We start from the raw sequence: 18,770 nt of genomic DNA, 5'->3' as shown, positions 1-18,770 counted from the left end.
TGACTATATAGTTCTCTGACTAAAAAAAAAGGGAACAGACATTTCACAAGGGCAGTGGTCTTTGTTTTATTCACTAATGTATTTCAAACACCTAATTATTGGTGCAATCATTTATTGGGCAAGTGCCAAGTATCATGAGGTGAGAAAAGGGACAGAAGAAAAGGGTTGAAAAGGAAGCAAATTGAGAGGCTGTGGAGAGTAATTTTCACTCTCTTAAAAAGAGTCAAATGAAGTTGAAGACCTTCAGAAAGAAACAAGAAACTCAGCTTCAGTGACACGTTTCTCCCGCCCATCATTATTGTCTTACCCTGATGGTGTAAGTCCTGCCTCCCACACGGTCCCGGGCTTCCAGAACAATCACATTCAGGCCAGAGTCATGCAGGAGTTTGGCTGCTGTCATACCTAGGAGAAAATACAAGAAAAAATCAGAATCAAACACTTTACAGGGACTCCAGATCAGCTCCTCATGTTAACAGCCAATGAGAAAAGTCCATGTTAGCTCATACACATGGCTTATCATCACGCTCAAGTTATTCAACTTACAGGTGGCTAGGGTTTCTCAATAGAGATCCAGAGTCCAAGTCTGGGAAACCAACTGCTATTTCTAGAAAGAATAAAAGGGATTTCATTTTTGGTAAAGGTCTCAAATCTTAAAAACTTCTTTGGGGCTTCCCTGGTGGCGCAGTGGTTGAGAGTCCGCCTGCCGATGCAGGGGACACGGGTTCGTGCCCTGGTCCGGGAAGATCCCACATGCCGTGAAGCGGCTGGGCCCGTGAGCCATGGCCGCTGAGCCTGCGCGTCCGGAGCCTGTGCTCCGCAACGGGAGAGGCCCGTGAACCGCAAAAAAACAAAACAAAACAAAAACAAAAAAACTTCTTTGGTCACTATATCAAAATGTCTATCTTTAAAGACTAAATTACATGATTATGTGTCTGACAACATGAAAGAAAACACAAAGCCACACAAAAGAGAAATGTATAAGCCCCAGCAGACACAGGACGAAATGGAGCCACTGACTTCATTCTCAAGGCAAATCTGAAAATCCGGTAAATTGGGGAGTGGGGGGTAGAGTCTGCCTTCAAAACATGTGAAAGGACCTAAGCTTTACTATTAAAACTGAACTTTTAGAAGTTGATGTAAAGTTTCAAAACCAAGGACATAAGATTCAACCCACTTAATTGTCCTAATTCCCCATATGATCCATCACTGAAGAATGAAATGACTCCATTCATTCATTCATTTAATTATTAATGTCGTCAAAAATACTTATTGTATGCCTACTACATTTCCACCACCACGAGTTCAACTTAAAAAAGAAAAAAGTTTTATTGAGGTACATTTACATACAATAAACCTTACCCAATGGGTTCAGTGAGTTTTGATAAAGTATAAAGCTTAGCGTAGAGTTCGAATATGTAGTTTTTGGTATAAGTACATCCTGAATGTAGTTTTTGACCTCACAGATCTTAAAATTCTGCATCTTTAACTTACAGAGTTTTCTCAGACAAGAGAACTCTGGTGCTCTTACCACAATAAACTGAATTTGCTCAGTTCCAAATACCTTACTCGTTTGCTTTATGAGACCAAACAAAATCAAGGAAATGACAAGATGCTGTGCCTTACAGATAAGTGAAACAGTTTCTATCCCGTCTTTTAAAAATAATAGTTCTGGGACTTTTAGATCACACTAGCGTGAAAAAAAATGATTCCCACAAAAATAGCTAATATTCATATAGTGCTCACAACATTTGAGATGCTAGTCTAAGTGTTTTAATGTATATTTTTAATGCTGTGAGAATTCAGTGAATTCTCACAGCAATCCAATAAAAAAGGTACTATTGATATTCCTATTTTATGGCTGGGGAAACTGAAGCACAAAGAGGTGTCCAAAGTCACATAACGAGCCAGCAGCAGAGCCGGGCAGTTTCGTTCCAGTGTCCGTTTCTATAACCACTACGAGTATTGCTTTTCACGGGGCCTCAGAGCCATCCTTTTCATAGACCGCATCTCTCAATTTTTGTTTCAGGGAGAGATTACATTTCAAAAGATATTTTTCACTTTGTTTGGACCAACGTGTTTTTAAAACACATTTGTGGGGACCTCCCTGGTCATCCAGTGGGTAAGACTCTGCGCTCCCAATGCAGGGGGCCCAGGTTCCATCCCTGATTGGGGAACTAGATACCGCATCCACGCCACAACTAAGAAGTCCGCATGCCACAGCAACGATACTACGTGTCACAACTAAGACCCAGAGCAGCCAAAATAAATACATAAATATTACATAAGTAGAATATTCTAAAAAAAGCACACACACTTGTATCTTGTGGTTTGATAAGAATCCATGGAACATAAGATATGAGCCTACCGTAAAAGCCACAATGAAAAGCCGAGGCTTCATTCCCCCTCTCTGAGCTGCCCTAAAAGAAGAAACCTTTTTTTTTTTTTTTAAACAGTCTGATGTGGGGCTTCCCTGGTGGCACAGTGGTTGAGAATCCACCTGCCAATGCAGGGGGCATGGGTTCGAGCCCTGGTCCGGGAAGATCCCACATGCCGCGGAGCAACTAAGCCCATGCGCCACAACTACTGAGCCTGCACTCTAGAGCCCGTGAGCCACAACTACTGAGCCCGCGCACCACAACTACTGAGCCTGCGCTCTAGAGCCCGTACTCCACAACAAGAGAAGCCACCGCCATGAGAAGCTCGCGCACTGAAACGAAGAGCAGCCCCCTCTCGTCACAACTAGAGAAAGCCTGTGCGCAGCAACGAAGACCCAACGCAGCCAAAAATAAATAAATTAAAAAAAAATAAAGAGGCTAATGTGAAATTCCATTATTTGAGTTAATCCATCTTCCGATCCCTGTCCTTGGGTGCAAGACCGGGACTTCCAGTTGGTGGTGGGGTGATGGTGCCAAAGTCCACAGCCCCATGAGCAATGTGCACAAGCACTGCAGAACCCTAATTTAGAAATACAGGGCTTGGATTTTTAACTCCAGTCTCCTAATTTTACCTTTATAAGGAAAAAACAAAGAGAGAGAGAAAACCTTTCTATTTAGAGTCAAAATTGCAGATGATTCAATGCTGTTTCTCTTATCAAGCATCAGTTCAACCAATGAAATATGAAATAACATGCAGCCATAGTAACAGCTGCTATCGTGGAATTCAGATACACTTGCTGAGCATGTTGAGGCTTAAACAAAAGGGCTCAGAACGAAACACAACATCACTCATATACACTAGCATTTTTTTTTTTTTTTTTTGCTGTACGTGGGCCTCTCACTGTTGTGGCCTCTCCCGTTGCGGAGCACAGGCTCCAGACGTGCAGGCCCAGTCGCTTTGCGGCATGTGGGATCTTCCCGGATCGGGGCACGAACCCGTATCCCCTGCATCGGCAGGCAGACTCTCAACCACTGTGCCACCAGGGAAGCCCCTACGCTAGCATTTTATATTCCACGAAAGGTACTACTGGGTAAGCGCAGTTACCCAATAGTATCTGATGCTAAACAGAAACATTTACTAAAACAAGCCAGGGTCTTATCAAATCATTGAATAGCGTTCTTTATGCTCATGTGCCTTAAAAAGGCATAAATAGAAATTTCAAAAATATCTTTAAATAGGGCAATACGAGAATATGTTGTTAGAAATACCTCACAACTTGTCTCACTCATGCTTGTTGGATATCAACTGACAAAAACTGATTTGAAAAATAATTGACGCAAATACCAATGGCTTAAGAAAGTCCCTGCAAGTTTAGGAGGAGGGAATTTTAGGAAACTGAAGAAGAAACTGAGGAGTTGGAGTCTGGCCCGGAGCTGATTAAGATTGTTAAGATGTATAAACAACAAGGTCCTACTGTATAGCACAGAGAACTATATTCAATATCCTATGATAAACCATAATGGAAAAGAATATTAAAAAAAGAATGTATATATATGTATAACGGAATCACTTTGCTGGACAGCAGAAATTAACATAACATTGCAAATCAACAAAACATTCTAAATCAACTATACTTCAATAAAACTTTTTTTATAAATAAAATAAGATTGTTAAGATCTCAAGGGATTCCTTAGTGATGACTGGCAAAAGGACTAATGGTTTGATTAATCAAAGAATAAGCAAACAACGAAGTATCCAGAAGTGCCCCAGCTTACAACAGGGTTGTTTCCCAAGAGTTCATGTTTATGTCAGTCATTTGGAACTCTTTTTTTAAATAAATTTATCTATTTGTTTATTTTTGGCTGAGTTGGGTCTTTGTTGCTGGGCGAGGGCTTTCTCTAGTTGTGGCGAGCGGGGGCCACTCTTCGTTGCGGTGCGCAGGCTTCTCATTGCAGTGGCTTCTCTTGTTGCAGAGCATGGGCTCTGCAGGCGTGCAGGCTTCAGTAGTTATGGCACGTGGGCTCAGTAGTTGTGGCTTGCGGGCTCCAGAGCGCAGGCTCAGTAGTTGTGGCGCACGGGCTTAGTTGCTCCGTGGGATCTTCCCGGACCAGGGCTCGAACCCCTGTCCCCTGCATTGGCAGGGGGATTCTTAACCACTGCGCCACCAGGGAAGCCCCCTTTGGAACTTTTAACACATTTTGCCATAGAACAAAAATATGAGAGATGGTACATTCTCTGGGAAGTCTGGGAATTTTAAAATGCAATACTATTGTGAAAAAAAAATCATAAAGTAGCAGAATTACATTTGCCCTAAGAACACTAGACAGTGTAATTGGCACAGTTGAAACAGGCAATCATTTCCTGACACAATGCAATAACAGCTAAAAAAAAAAAACCCCACAGTAATAGCAGCCACCATCATAAAGCATTGAGGATTGCTTTGCTGTGTGAAGAAACAGCATTTCATACATAATGCTCATCGGATTTTCACCACAGTGCTGAGAGGTATTATTATCCTCATTTTAAAAAGAAAAAATGGAGGTTTGGAGACATTCACTGACTTGCCGTAGCTTATACAATTAGTAAATGGCAGGGTCAGGGTTCAGCCCCAAACCTGAACTCTTAGCCACCACCCACGGACCAAAAAGGAAAAATTTTAAATGCAGTAATCTATACACTGATTGATGCAAAGTGTTTTAAAACATTCTGCTCTCCATCTAAATAGAAGAATCTTAAAATATCAGTTTTTCTCTTAAACAGATATTTAATTTTTGCAACTAATTTAGAAACAAGCATATAATGACTTCCTACTTTTAAAGAGCTAATTAAACTTGAGTTTAACATGCAGGATCATTTCACAATGATCATTTGGCAACTTCAGAGGCAGCCCCTATGTGTCCCTGACAGGCCCTTGATAAGATCATCTCATTTATTACCTCTAAATGGTGCAGGATCCCTAGTATTTTGGCTCAGGGAGTCTCCTTCGGATGGATAAGCAAAGCATGGCGCACCTTACTAATGGTAGACTGAAGCCTAATGCCATGAAATGATCAAAATATTTCATCTCCCTTCCCAGGTAATTCACTTGGAAAATGTTTCATCAAAGTGATGACTATTTCAATTAAATTATTTGGATACTTCAATTTGGATTAGACACTCAAGTTATTTAAAATACCTAAACATCAGTGGTTTGCAGCTTTATTAACATTCCGTGCTTCCAGTTTTGTGCCACGGAAAAGGGCCGAAGAGTAACATACTGTAGGAGACTGAAAAGTACACAGTGCAGGTAACAAAGGGGCCTCTTCTTGCTTTGTCGATATGTCTCATGTCCTTCCTATCAAAACCTGATCTTTAACAGAATTTGTCAGCATTTTCAAATGCAAAGTTAATTGTTTTGAAAACATTATGAAACATCAGTACTTCAATATTACATAAAGACTTTTTCTCAGTTTAAAGTTACCAAAAAAAAGTACCGTGTTAACCGAAACTGAGAAAAAAAATTCACTGTACCTCAAAGCATCTCTACCCTTATAACACTGGTAAACCACATAAGCACTCCCTCAGAAAGGATAAAAGCCAAAAGTATGCAAACAGCCCTCATCACCTCTGTCACTTCTGACAAAGCAAATGGTTTTATGAGAAAATTCTAGAAACAACCAAGTGACCTTCTGATCAAAGAATTGGAATTCTTTGATGTCTCTACAGAGAATGCCTTTTCAGTTATTTAACACAAACATGCACACACAAACAAAAGGGTCTGGGGTAAAAAGAAAAATATCACCAATGTGAGATTAAATTCATTAAAGGAGAGCGGCATTTGTAGGTAGAATTCAGACGTTGATTGTTGAACTCTTCAACACAGAGTAGAGGCAGGTAAAGATATCACTGAAAACAGGAACATTTTATTCCCAATGTTTTACATATAAGAATTTATCCTCCTAACAACTCTATGAAGTGGGCAGATGTAAAAAGAGAAGCACAGAGAGGCCAAGTAATATACCCAAGGTCACACAGCTGGCCAATGGCAGAGCCAGTATTCAAATCCAGACAATCTGACTCCAGATAACAAACATGGCCAGCAGCCTTTACTAAAGGGTGAAACACTGAACGCCTTCCATAGAACATCAGGAACCACATAAACATCAGGGTCACTGCTAGCACATTCCATACCTTTGTGTAAATGACAAGAAGGTGTTACAGGGAAGAACAAAATCTGACTGCATGCTGGATCTGTTTCTTTTACTTTAACCTTTGCTTCCCATTGCTTTTGTTCACTAAAAGGATACTGTCTATACATAATGGCCTGCCTCAGGGAACCCTGCCCCTCTCTGTGAATGTTAAACCAAAGTGCCTTTGTTCAAGGAAACATCCTGACCCTGTCCACCTGTGAATGGCTGCAAGAAAGAAGAAATTAACACATTCCCTCCCCGAGGCTGGCCATTCCAGGTGATATTTGCAAATGGCCTTTTAACCTTACTTCCTCACCTCCTCCCCCTCTTTGTTCTATAAGAGAAACTGGCATCCAGACCCCATAAGATGGTTCTTTTGTGACACTAGTCTGCCATCTTCTTGGTTTGCTGGCTTTCTGAATAAAGTCGCTATTCCTTTGCCTCAACACCTTGTCTCCCGATTTATTGGCCAGTTGAGCGGTGAGCAGAGCGAGCTTGGACTCCGTAACAAAGGCACACACTCATGGCAGGTGAATTTCAAAAAGGCATCCTTTCTTCGGGTGAATGCAGCTCACATCGGTGCTTGGCTAGCAGTGTGGGCTGGATTACAACCCCTCTTTCATGGCATCAGCCTGAAGCTTATGTCATGGCCTTGAAACTCAGAAAACTTATTTCCTGAATGATAAGAATTTAATTATCTAGTCTGTGTCCTCGATGCCAGTACACAGTTGGCACTTACATGTTTGTTGAATGTATTCATTTAATACCCTGCAGCAAAGATGACATTTAATTACTTAGTCAAGAAATAAACAAATGGCTGAAATGGTGTCTATATAAACATAATATATTTAATATAGTATAGGAAGCTAAAATATTGACACACGTTGAAACTGATTTCTTCTCGTCACGCCGGAAATGGTAAAGGGATACCCTTGACTTCTTCAAAGAAAAAGAGCTGGAAAGAAAGCCAGCTAACCAATTATAATAACCACCTTATATTTGTACAGCACTACAGTTTCCAATATTCACACACATTGAGTTCTTAACAATAAGTCTTTGAGGCTCTCACTGTTATTCCTATTTTTCAGATTAGAAAATGGAGTCTGGGAGAGATTCAAGAGCTTGCTCAGCGTTACACAACTAGCGATGGCAGAGCTCGGTCTAAAATCCGGCTCTGTTTTTGTGAACTGTGTGTTCTTCATTAGTCACATTACTTCCTGTAACATACAAGGGCCAATGTTGTTAAAAAAAATTCTCAAAGCATGCCGAGTTTTAAAAATAGAATATTTCTTTAGTAACTTTCTTGGAAAGACTATATTGATAAAAACCACCTGGAGTCTGTCAGTGCCCAAAACCCTGGGACCAAGACATTTACAGGGAGATCTGAAGACATTTAGAGCGTCGCAGTGCCCTCTAGGATACCGCCATTGAACTACTCATTAAGAGGTGCTTTGGGCCCCGCCCCCTCGCCTGGGTCTGGGGCCCTGCCAGACGGCGGGCGGGTAGGGGCGCCCAGAGCGGGGGCGGGGCTCAGTGGTCGAGTGACGGCCCGCCTCACCTATTCGGGGCCCGGGCCGCGGCGCAGTGGGCCCCGTAGCCAATGGGCGGGGGGGGGCCCGGCCGACAGGGAGACGGAGCTCGCTGCTGGGGGACAAGGGGGGAGGAGGGGGCGGGCTCCCAATCCGGTTCCATCCGGTTCTCCTACCGCCCCCGCCGCGGGTCGCAGCAGCGACCAAGCAGCCTAGCTTCGCGAAGGCTCTCGGCGCGCCGCGGCCCGCAGGCACCCGGCTCGCGCCCGCCCCGCCGCCACGATGCCCAAGAGGAAGGTCAGCTCCGCCGAGGGGGCGGCGAAGGAGGAGCCCAAGAGGAGATCGGCGAGGTTGTCAGCTAAACCGACTCCTGCAAAAGTGGAAACGAAGCCAAAAAAGGCGGCAGGAAAGGATAAATCTTCCGACAAAAAAGTGCAAACAAAAGGGAAAAAGGGGAGCAAGGGAAAACAGGCTGAAGTGGCTAACCAAGAAACTAAAGAAGACCTGCAGAAAATGGAAAAACTAAAAATGAGGAGAGCCCAGCTTCTGATGAAGCAGGAGAGAAAGAGGCCAAGTCTGATTAATATTCACACACCTGGTCCTATCAGTGGTCCCTGTTTCCCTTCTTGTACAATCCAGGGGAATATTTTTATCAACTATTTTGTAAATGCAAGCTTTTTAGTAGCTCTAGAAACATTTTTAAAAAGGAAGGAATCCCACCTCATCCCATTTTTTAAGTGTAAATGCTTTTTTTTAAGAGGTGAAATCATTTGCTGGTTGTTTATTTTTTGGTACAACCAGAAAATAGTGGGATATTGAATATGGGAGGCTTTGATTGTCTTGGGTGTCAGCTTAACATTCCACAGATGGAGGGTAGCTTTTCTATCCTATAATACAAAGCACACTAAATGGCAGTTTGGAGTCAGTTGTGCATTTAATGTCTTAAACACTTTAAATTACTTCTCTTCCCACGTTGTTTTTGGTAGAATTGTTTCCTCAAGCAAACCACTGACCCCTTGGTCTTGGCTCTCCTGGGCAGAATTTTGTGCACTCTGTAACATCTTTGGTCGTGGTAGTCCAGTTCTTCTAGTAACTGTTAATGTGCTGTGAACGATTGACAATTTGAGTATGTAGTGTATGTGATATTAAATTGTGAATTAGTGGGACTTAACGATGTAACAGCATATCAATATTTGAAGATATTGGTACTTGATATCCTGTGATGGAAAATCTGCCCCCAAATTTTAAGCTGGAAAGTCACTGGAATAACTATTCAGAAAAGAATCACAACTACATGATTTTTTTAGGTTTTTGGTACGTATGTTGAGAATTGTGTACAAAGTGAAATGTCTGTGTACCGATCCTCAAAACAACCAATAAAATCTCAATTATGAAAGAAAAAAAAAAGAGGTGCTTTGGCCAAACAGTTCCTCCTCAAGTCCAGGCTAACTCCTCTTTCCTGAGAACGCACCGATCACAACTTTCCTGAAAACTGAAACAACACATGATATAAACCAAACATATCAATGTGTATGTACTATCACTTTGATCACTGAGAAGCAAAGTCTAGAATTATGTTATTCACATCTTGTCCCCAGATATGAAAAAGACTCCAAGCCCTCTTGGAAGCCCTTTGCTCTGTTTTCTCTTAGTCAAAATATACAACACAAAAACAAATGGCAATAGCTTCTAAAATAAAGAAGACCTTTGCTGAAGCCTCAGGCCATGTGATGATTTATGCTCTTGAAAAGGAGAAAAAAAACATCAAGCTTTCATGAGTTGCCATAGAAACCTTTCTCCAGATGCGGCTGCTTCTGAGATACTACAATGAGACTGCCTTCCAAGGCCTTTCAAAATACATTTAAAACCATAAAAATTGTTTCATCACGCTTTACATGTAAATTATTGCATTTCCCTAAAATGTCAGCAATAATAATGAGCCTCATTTCATAGCCAAGCTCTTGTCTTTTTTTTGTCGTGTGAAAGAAGTGGGTTCTCTTTCGTGTATTATAATCATGGTAGACAAAATTTGTTTCTGCTTGACCTCAGTATGGTCTCCCATGAAAAAAGGAGACAAACCCAGGGCTTCCCTGGTGGCGCAGTGGTTGAGAGTCTGCCTGCCGATGCAGGGGACGTGGGTTCGTGCCCCGGTCCGGGAAGATCCCACATGCCGCGGAGCGGCTGGGCCCGTGAGCCATGGCCGATGAGCCTGTGCGTCCGGAGCCTGTGCTCCACAACGGGAGAGGCCACAACAGTAAGAGGCCCGCGTACAGCAAAAAAAAAAAAAAAAAAAAAAAAGAGGCAAACCCAGAAATTACAGACTTGTCTTTCCCAAATTTGTGTGTTATAGTCTTCATTTTAAAAATTGTTATATAAAACTAATCGTTTAATTCACCTTTTGGAAATTCAATGGAATATATATAAATAAACACACACTTCTTTAAGAATATTGTTTTTTAAGTATCGAAAATAATCATATGATGCCACGATAGTTTCCTTGACTGTGATTTAAGGGTGAAATATCTCTGCCCTCCTATGGATTACCAACATGATTTTTATTTTATTTTTATTTATTTATTTATTTTATCAACATGATTTTTAGAATCACAAACATCTTTAAGGTAGAATATAAAATAGAGATCCATTCCCCCTTTGGCTCACCCACTCCCTAGATCTTAGTCTCTGAAAGAGCTGGGTGTTACAAATGCCCAGAAGAGGGTCACAGGCCTGCTGTAGAATACTTTGAACACTTCTTCATTTCAACATCTCCTTTCACCAAAAATGAGATGATTAATTTGGAATTCTAGAAGAACAGAATAAAATGTGGACATTGCCAAGGAAAAGAAATCTGGATGAGATGTGACAAGTAACTGGAAGAAATGAAGTTACAAAGCAGTCATTTGGGAGCCTAGTTTGGAGCCTGGCCCAGGAGTTTTACTTTGCTGCTGAAACACCCTTGTGAGCCAAAGACCAAGGCAGTCAGCGGTGCGCAAGGACCAGAGTAAAAGGAAAAACATAGCCTCATTCAAGGACAAGGCAGAACATTGTCATTCTGTAGAAAAGCTCTATGCCAAATAGGTCTAATGGGCTTTATGACCTTGAACAAGAGTCCCCACCTTTCTGGGCCTCACTTTCCCCATCTGTAAAATAGTGATTAACCCCCTTTCCATTCTGTGATTAATCTACATGAGACAGGACAACAATTTTAATTAACCTGGAATTTCATTACATAGGTGGTGTCTTCATAACTCCAAAGCATTAGCCCAAAGTCTGCCCTGCGGAGCATGAAATTTGAGTGACATCAATAGGTGTTAATAAAAAACATGTGAATTTTGTTATAATAAAGGCATTGTGATAAAAACAAAACAAAAAAAACAAAAAAAACACGTGATTTTTGTGTTTGTTGTACGACAAGAAAATGCAGATGCAAACAAAGCTGGTTAAGGATAGGCGTGCTAAGGTAATTAGAGGCAGGAGGTCCCGATGTCTGTGGCTTCCTTTGAAATGCATCAAAAAAAGAGGGATTGACAGATAAAGAGAGGGATGGATAGATGGATAATACGGAACAAAATATAGCAAAAATGTTAACTGTGCAATCTAGTTGGTAGGTATATGAGTGTATAATTCCTTGAAAATTCTCACAATAAAAAATTCTGGAAAAAAAAGTTAAATCGGGTGGTCAAAAGGTACAAACTTCCAGTTATAAAATAAATAAGTCATGGGGATGTAATGTACAACATGGTGACTATAGTTAATGAGACTGTATTGTATATCTGAAAGTTGCTAAGAGAGTAGGCCTTAAAAATTCTCATCCAAAGAAAAAAAATATTTGTAACTATGTGTGGTGATGTATGTTAACTAGACATATTGTGGTGATCATTTCACAGTATATACAAATATTGAATCTTTATGTTGTACACCTAAAGCTAATATGTCAATTATATATCAATTTCTTTAAATGGCTATAAAATCAAAATTATGAAGATGATTACTTGAAATAATAGGTGGGTTTTCTTAGATTATACATACTTTTAATTGCAAAATACTTAAGGTTTGCCCAACTTAAAGATGAATGGGGCCTCCCTGGTGGCACAGTGGTTAAGAATCTGCCTGCCAATGCAGGGGACACAGGTTCGAGCCCTGGTCCGGGAAGATCCCACATGCCGTGGAGCAACTAAGTCCGTGCGCCACAACTACTGAGCCTGCGCTCACTCTAGAGCCCATGCACCACTACTACTGAAGCCCACGCGCCACAACTACTGAAGCCCGTGCACCACAACTACTGAAGCCCGCGCACCTAGAGCCTGTGCTCCACAACAAGAGAAGCCACTGCAATGAGAAGCCCGTGCACTGCAACGAAGAGGAGCCCCCGCTCGCCGCAACTAGAAAAAGCCCGCGCAGCAACAAAGACCCAACACAGCCAAAAAAAAAAAAAAAAAAAAAAGATGAATGAAGCATTGTTTAAGTACAAATGTTTGCTGACATTTTCTGTATCAACAATGGTGTTAGTAATATGTTACCAAGCTGCTGTAAAATAAAATAAAAATAAACACACACACACAAAAAGTTAAACTGGTTTCTATCCAGCTGGACGTATTGCATACCTCCATCAGGAGATACTATATACTATTTACATAATTTCTTAGTCTCTATAACTTATTGGGGGACAGGAGATGGAAGTGATTTTCTCAAGGGCAGAAATGTCTCCTTACATATTTTGGGGAATACTACCTAAAGCAACTGGTCCATTTGGTCAATTTGTAGCCATTGTGGCTACAACTGGTGGTGGGTTGGTCACAGAATCCCCTCTCAAAAAAAACCCCTCCTCTCTTCCTCCCTACAAAACAAACATTCTCAACCACACTACTGTCCTTAAGCTGCACGTTATCAAGGAGTTGATATCCAAGCCTAACGTGCTTCTAGAAAAGAACGAAGCCTAACAGGCAAGGCACCACAGGGGTGGGAAGAGGGTGACTGTAATATACATATTTGGAAAGGGAGCTTCGTGGGAAGGCTGGAAGTGTACTTAGTTCCACCAAGTGAAAAATGGTGAAACAGCAGTGTAAGAAACTAGAAGTTTCCCTCTTTCTTCTTCTTTCAAGACATGCAGTGCTGCAGGAAGGCCCATGGGCTACCAGTTTAGAACCTCTGCTCTAAGCTATCTGGACCTCATCTCATTAATAGGGATACGGCTTCAGCAGAGGTCACCATTTTCTTGGGTTCTTACTGATTCGTCAGCTCCTTGCATGGCTTCAAAGATAGCAGCTCTTCCTGTTCCAAAGCAGGGCTCTTCATCAAACCAGTAAGGAAATTCCTCGTTTTCATTATATTTACAATGTAGGGATAACTGACAAACCTGAAACTAATGAATGATCATATCCTATCCATTTTCCCAGGTTTTTTTCTGACTCGTAACTTGGGCCCAGTCATTTGCCCGGGAGTCTGTGTCTGAAACCTGGAATTTATCCTTGAGTTTTCCTGATCCCTTGTCCCATCTTACCCTTAATGCCCTAAAGATCCAGTGTGACTTCACCTCTGTCAACTTTTCTAGCTTTATCCTTCTGCTCCCCACCCTGTACCTTATACTCTAGCAATATTGAATCCCCTCCCCCTGTGGTTCTTCCCATATCCCACACTGTTTAGTGTTTCCAGGCCTTTGTTCTCCTGGGAAAATTTCACTTAATACCATCTCATCCCCCCAAATATAGCTCAGGCTCTAGACAATTTGCCCTACCCAACTGTCTCCCCCAAGGTGTGTATGAGCCCTGAGTCACAGTTACCATAGCAATGAATAATTTACCCCTTATTAGAGCACCTACAATAAGAATGAGGAGACCAGGGCTTCCCTGGTGGCGCAGTGGTTGAGAGTCCGCCTGCCAATGCAGGGGACACGGGTTCGTGCCCCGGTCCGGGAAGATCCCACATGCCGCAGAGCGGCTGGGCCCGTGAGCCGTGGCCGCTGGGCCTGCGCGTCCGGAGCCTGTGCTCCGCAACGGCAGAGGCCACAACAGTGAGAGGCCCGCATACCGCAAAAAAAAAAAAAAAAAGAAATGAGGAGAACGTGGTGGGCCTGGAGAAGGTAGGCTGAGGCAGAATTTGCATCTAAATCCCCAAGAATATTTTGGGAGCTCTATAATTTTAAACTTTTCACTCAAATTATTTTTGGAAAGAGGCTTTTCCTGTTATTTCATACCAACTGTTTGGAGATAGGGTGAAAGCTCTCCATGTCTGGCCAAAAGCCACCTTGTGGTTTGATAAAAGGCTTCCGGAAAGCCAAAACAAGCTGTCAATGTTTGTGCAGACAGGGCCTCAAATGGAACTCAGATGAAGTTACTTGTATGTTCATTAGGTTCAATTCTTTTTAGGGAAAATTATACTCTCAGAAAGAGTAAAAAAGGATCACTCTAAATCTCAGTGAGAGGTCCTGGACTCAGTTGTTAGGTTCATATCAGAAGAGGACCTGCCACACAAAAATGAACGCTAGTGCCAAAATGTATAGAAAAACAGAATGTCTGTTGCTGTCTGGGCAAATTATCTCAGGGGTATCTGTAGCTGGGATCCAGTTTCCTCATTCACTTTAGGACATCTACTCAGTTACCCCAAATCAAAGACAAATTGAGGTGCTTTTAGTCAGAATATCTAGATTTCATTCTGAGCAGTGGGCCCCAACCCTTACCAATCCAATTGTCTTAATTAATTCCTTGTGTGAAATTGGCTTTGTATCACTTCAAAAAGGAAACATTCATCTTTCTGAAAAATTAGACATCTCTCATATTCAGGGTCTACCATTGGTTAGGTGATTAAATTTATCCCCTCCTTTAAACCTCAAGTTCCTGACCTGTAAAAGAGTGGAAGTATTTACTCCCTACCTTACCAAGTAGTTGTGAAAAGAAATTGAGGCAAAATATATAAGGCTCTTAGAATATTGCCTGTTGCATGGTACATACTCAACAAATATCTGTTCAATGAACGGATCCAACATCTTAGGAAGTATTTGGCTTTGAAACTGGAAGAATGAGGTTCTGACCCCACTTTGCCTCTTAGGCACTGTGGAATCTTGGGCAAATAACTTCTGAACTCCTCCTAATTCCAATCTGTAAAACAGGGATGTACCTTGCAGGCAGAGTTGAAACAAAGGTTATGTGTGCAAAATTACTTGCATATATTGAGCCTGCTGTTGTCATATAGTGATAGGCAGGCTGGGCCTGCCAGGGAATTAATCATGCCTCTGCTTCCTTAAGTTCCACCTCCCCACAAATACTTATTGGCAACTCAAGCCTTTTTATAGCATGTCTCATCAACCTTTGATTCAGTATATGATTTATCTATAGACCCATGTCTTACAATATTGGCATAACATCCCAGGTTTTATTATTTCTTCAAACTGTGCATCACACCAAAAATGACTGGGTCTTAAACCACCTTCTTTTTAACCTATAACAAAGCAAATGGATAAATTGTATCATAGATTGGACAAATGCCCACTGACCATAGCAGAAGAGGTAAAGCAATTTTTTCTCTGTTGATAACATTTTTATCATGGACTTGGAGCAATCTAAGCAGTTATCTTTTTTTTTTTTTTGCGGTACGCGGGCCTCTCACTGTTGTGGTCTCTCCCGTTGCGGAGCACAGGCTCCCTAGCCGCTCCGCGGCATGTGGGATCTTCCCAGACCGGGGCACGAACCCGTGTCCCCTGCATCGGCAGGCGGACTCTCAACCACTGCGCCACCAGGGAAGCCCAGCAGTTAGCTTTTGATTAATCATCCTCGGGGAGAATATTTTAATATCTCTTTTCTAAAATTAAGACTATTATATTTGACAGATACCTTCACGCAATTAAATGAATAATGTTTTTGAACCGTAGTATGTAATTTCCCACTGTCCAAAATGGCTATTTCATGCCTTTTCTTCTTCAACTTCCATGACACCACCTCCCCTGCCCCCAGCCCTCTTCAACTGATGACTCTGCTTCATTTTTTATTGAGAAAATAAAAATATCATCTTTCCATAATAAATCCAGCTATATACCTTCACCTGTACCTGCATGTGTTGCTTTCTCTACGTCTTATGACTTAAGTGAAGTGGCTTCTTTAAGGAAGTCAACCCTCGCCACTCTCTTGGGATCCTATTCCCCCCCAGGGCTTTGATCCTCTGATCATATACCTTCTTTCCTGCATCATCAATTTCTCCCTCTCTCCTGGATCACTGTCATCGACACACAAACCTGCTCTGGTATCTCTCATCTTCAAAAAACCTAACTGCCCCAATATCTCCTTTTAGCTGCAACCCCTTCCCTCTGCATCTCTTCATAATACTTCTTCAAAGAGTTATCTTCACCCATTGCCTCTATTTCTCCACTTCACTTCAGTCAGGCTTTCATCCCTACCATTCCACCTAGACTACTCTTGTCAAGGATGTCAGTGATTTTCATATTGCAAACCCAGTGGTCCAGTCTGGGTCCTTAGATTAATTGTTCTCTTAGCAGCTTCTCCTCTTGTCCTCCTTCTTATTCTCTCTCTCTCTTTACAATGTCTGTAGGATCTGCCTTAATGTCTCTTTTCTTGGCCGCGCCGTGCAGCTTGTGGGATCTCAGTTCCCCAACCAGGGATCGAACCTGGGCCAAGGCAGTGAAAGCCGAGAATCCTAACCATTAGGCCACCGGGGAACTCCCTCGTCCTCCTTCTTGACCCACTGTCTTCACTTGTTTCTGGGCCCCACACTTCCTTGGGTTTCTTCCTCTCTAACTCTGCTTCTTCTCAGACTCCTTTGCTGGATTTTCTCCTCTTCCCAGCTTTTAAATGTTGGAGAGCCCCAAGACTCAGTTCTAGGATCTCTCTCTTTTTTTTTTTTAATCATTCTTGGGTGATCTCACTCAAGCTTATAGACTTGAAGCTTCAAGCTTGATATAGAAATTGCCTACTTAATTGTGCCTTCAGCTATTTAATAATCATCTCAAACTTAACATATCTCAAACAGAGGTCTTGAGTCCCCTCCACCAAACCAGTTCTTCTGCAGTCTTTTCCACCTCAGTAATGGTACCACACTTCACCCAGTTGTTCAGGCCCAAATCCAGGAATTATCCTTGTTCTTTTTTCCCCCTGGCCACTCCACCCTCCAATCAATACATCAGTAAGTCAACTCTACCTGAATACAACCATTTCTTAGAACCCATACTGCTACTACCTTGGTCTAAGATGAAAGCATCTCTCCTTTGGACTATTGCAATAGCCTTGCAACTGCAACTGCTTCCACTCTTACTTCTCTGTTTTCAATTTACATAGGGTAGAATATCCTTTAAAGCCAAATCAAATTCAAGACATTTCCCTGTTTCAAATCTTCCAACGACTTACATTGCAAAGAGGTAATCCCACCTCATTACTTAACTTACAGGGCCACATATGAATTCACTCTTGCCTACGTATCTTGCCTTAGTACCCATTTCATCCCACTCCAGCCATGCTGATTTTCCTTCTCTTCCTTGAACACTTCAAAGTTGTTCCCACCATAGGGGCTTTGCATCAATTGTTCCCATCTCCCGTAATACCCTTTTTCCCTGATACTTACATGTTCAACATCTCTGATCTCAGCTTATACCTCACCTCTAAGGAAGAGGTATTCCCTGACTCTGCTCCATCACACCATCTATTTTATTTTTCATGGATTACTTGCCACTGGTAGTACTTTGTATGTATGTATGTAGGTAGGTATTTATTTGGTTGATTTATTGGTTATTTACTGTGTGATCCTCCTCACTAGATTATAAGCTCTGTGAGGGCAGGGTCTTAGTTGTTTTGTTTCCTACTTTATTCCCAGAACCTGGGAGAATATCTGACATGTAGACAGCCTCAATAAATATTTGTTGCTGGCATGAAACAACTCAGACAAGTCAACTAGTTCAGCTGCAAAGAATGAACAGGGGCTCATTTTGCAAAGAACTTACTCTAGTGGGTTCATCAGAATGCATATCTACTCAAAATCTGATGTATCACAAAACTTATTTTAATGTCAGTGTGACCATTTGATCACAAGTGCCCTTTAAAATTTTCAACCCCAACTTTTCTGTTCCAAATATCTTTTTAATTACAAACTTATTCCAAAAAATTTGCAAGGAAAAAAGTGTCAACATAGAAATGGAGTCTTCCACCTGGAGAAGGATTCATACAGGTCTCCAAATATCAACAGTACAATGTCAGCTCCACAACCTGCCTGCCTCACATCTAAAGGCTACAGAGTTTCCTTTAATCAATAACAGAGTCTGGGCACCCATCAGAAAACTAAACTATTTCCTCAGCCGAAGATCACTTGAGCATCTGATATTTTAAAGGCTTTGTTAATTATGAATTCCTCTGGGGCATTTAAATCTTAAGCCTGCACCATTAGGTTGTGGAACAGAAAGGTACCTGGTCTATGTTGTACCAGCTACTTACAGAAGTTTCTTATACATTAAATGTGTTTTAATATTATGCTCTAGCTGAAATTGTGTGTGTGTGTGTGTGTGTGTGTGTGTGTGTGTGTGTGTGTGTGTAACTACCTTAAACAAACACTGTACTCGCAAGCTTTGGGCATAGCACCAAGTTGTAATACCAATCTGCATTCCAAGTTGAAAGGTGAAACCACCTCTCATTAGAGGTGGCTTCCATCTTGTTAAAAGGAGGTGTAATCCAGACCTGGGGGTCCTCTGATCCTTGACAAATTC

The 18,770-nt window shown here is 41.7% G+C and overlaps 1 protein-coding gene and 1 pseudogene across 1 annotated transcript in view; one reads left to right on the top strand and one right to left on the bottom strand.

Annotated features, from left to right (window-relative positions):
* Positions 1 to 18,770, bottom strand: part of MAOB (monoamine oxidase B) — a 111,193-nt gene that overhangs the window by 66,269 nt on the left and 26,154 nt on the right. The window contains exon 2 of the mRNA XM_060002918.1: positions 308 to 402. Within this exon, the coding sequence (XP_059858901.1) occupies positions 308 to 402 (95 nt within the window). The remainder of the gene's footprint in view (positions 1 to 307; positions 403 to 18,770) is intronic.
* LOC132417992 (non-histone chromosomal protein HMG-14 pseudogene) lies at positions 4,585 to 10,320 on the top strand (annotated as a pseudogene).

Source organism: Delphinus delphis, chromosome X (assembly GCF_949987515.2).
Source record: "Delphinus delphis chromosome X, mDelDel1.2, whole genome shotgun sequence".
In the NCBI taxonomy this organism is placed as follows: Eukaryota; Metazoa; Chordata; class Mammalia; order Artiodactyla; family Delphinidae; genus Delphinus; species Delphinus delphis.
Note: the sequence above shows the minus strand (reverse complement) of the source record. Positions and strands in the feature narration are given on the sequence as shown.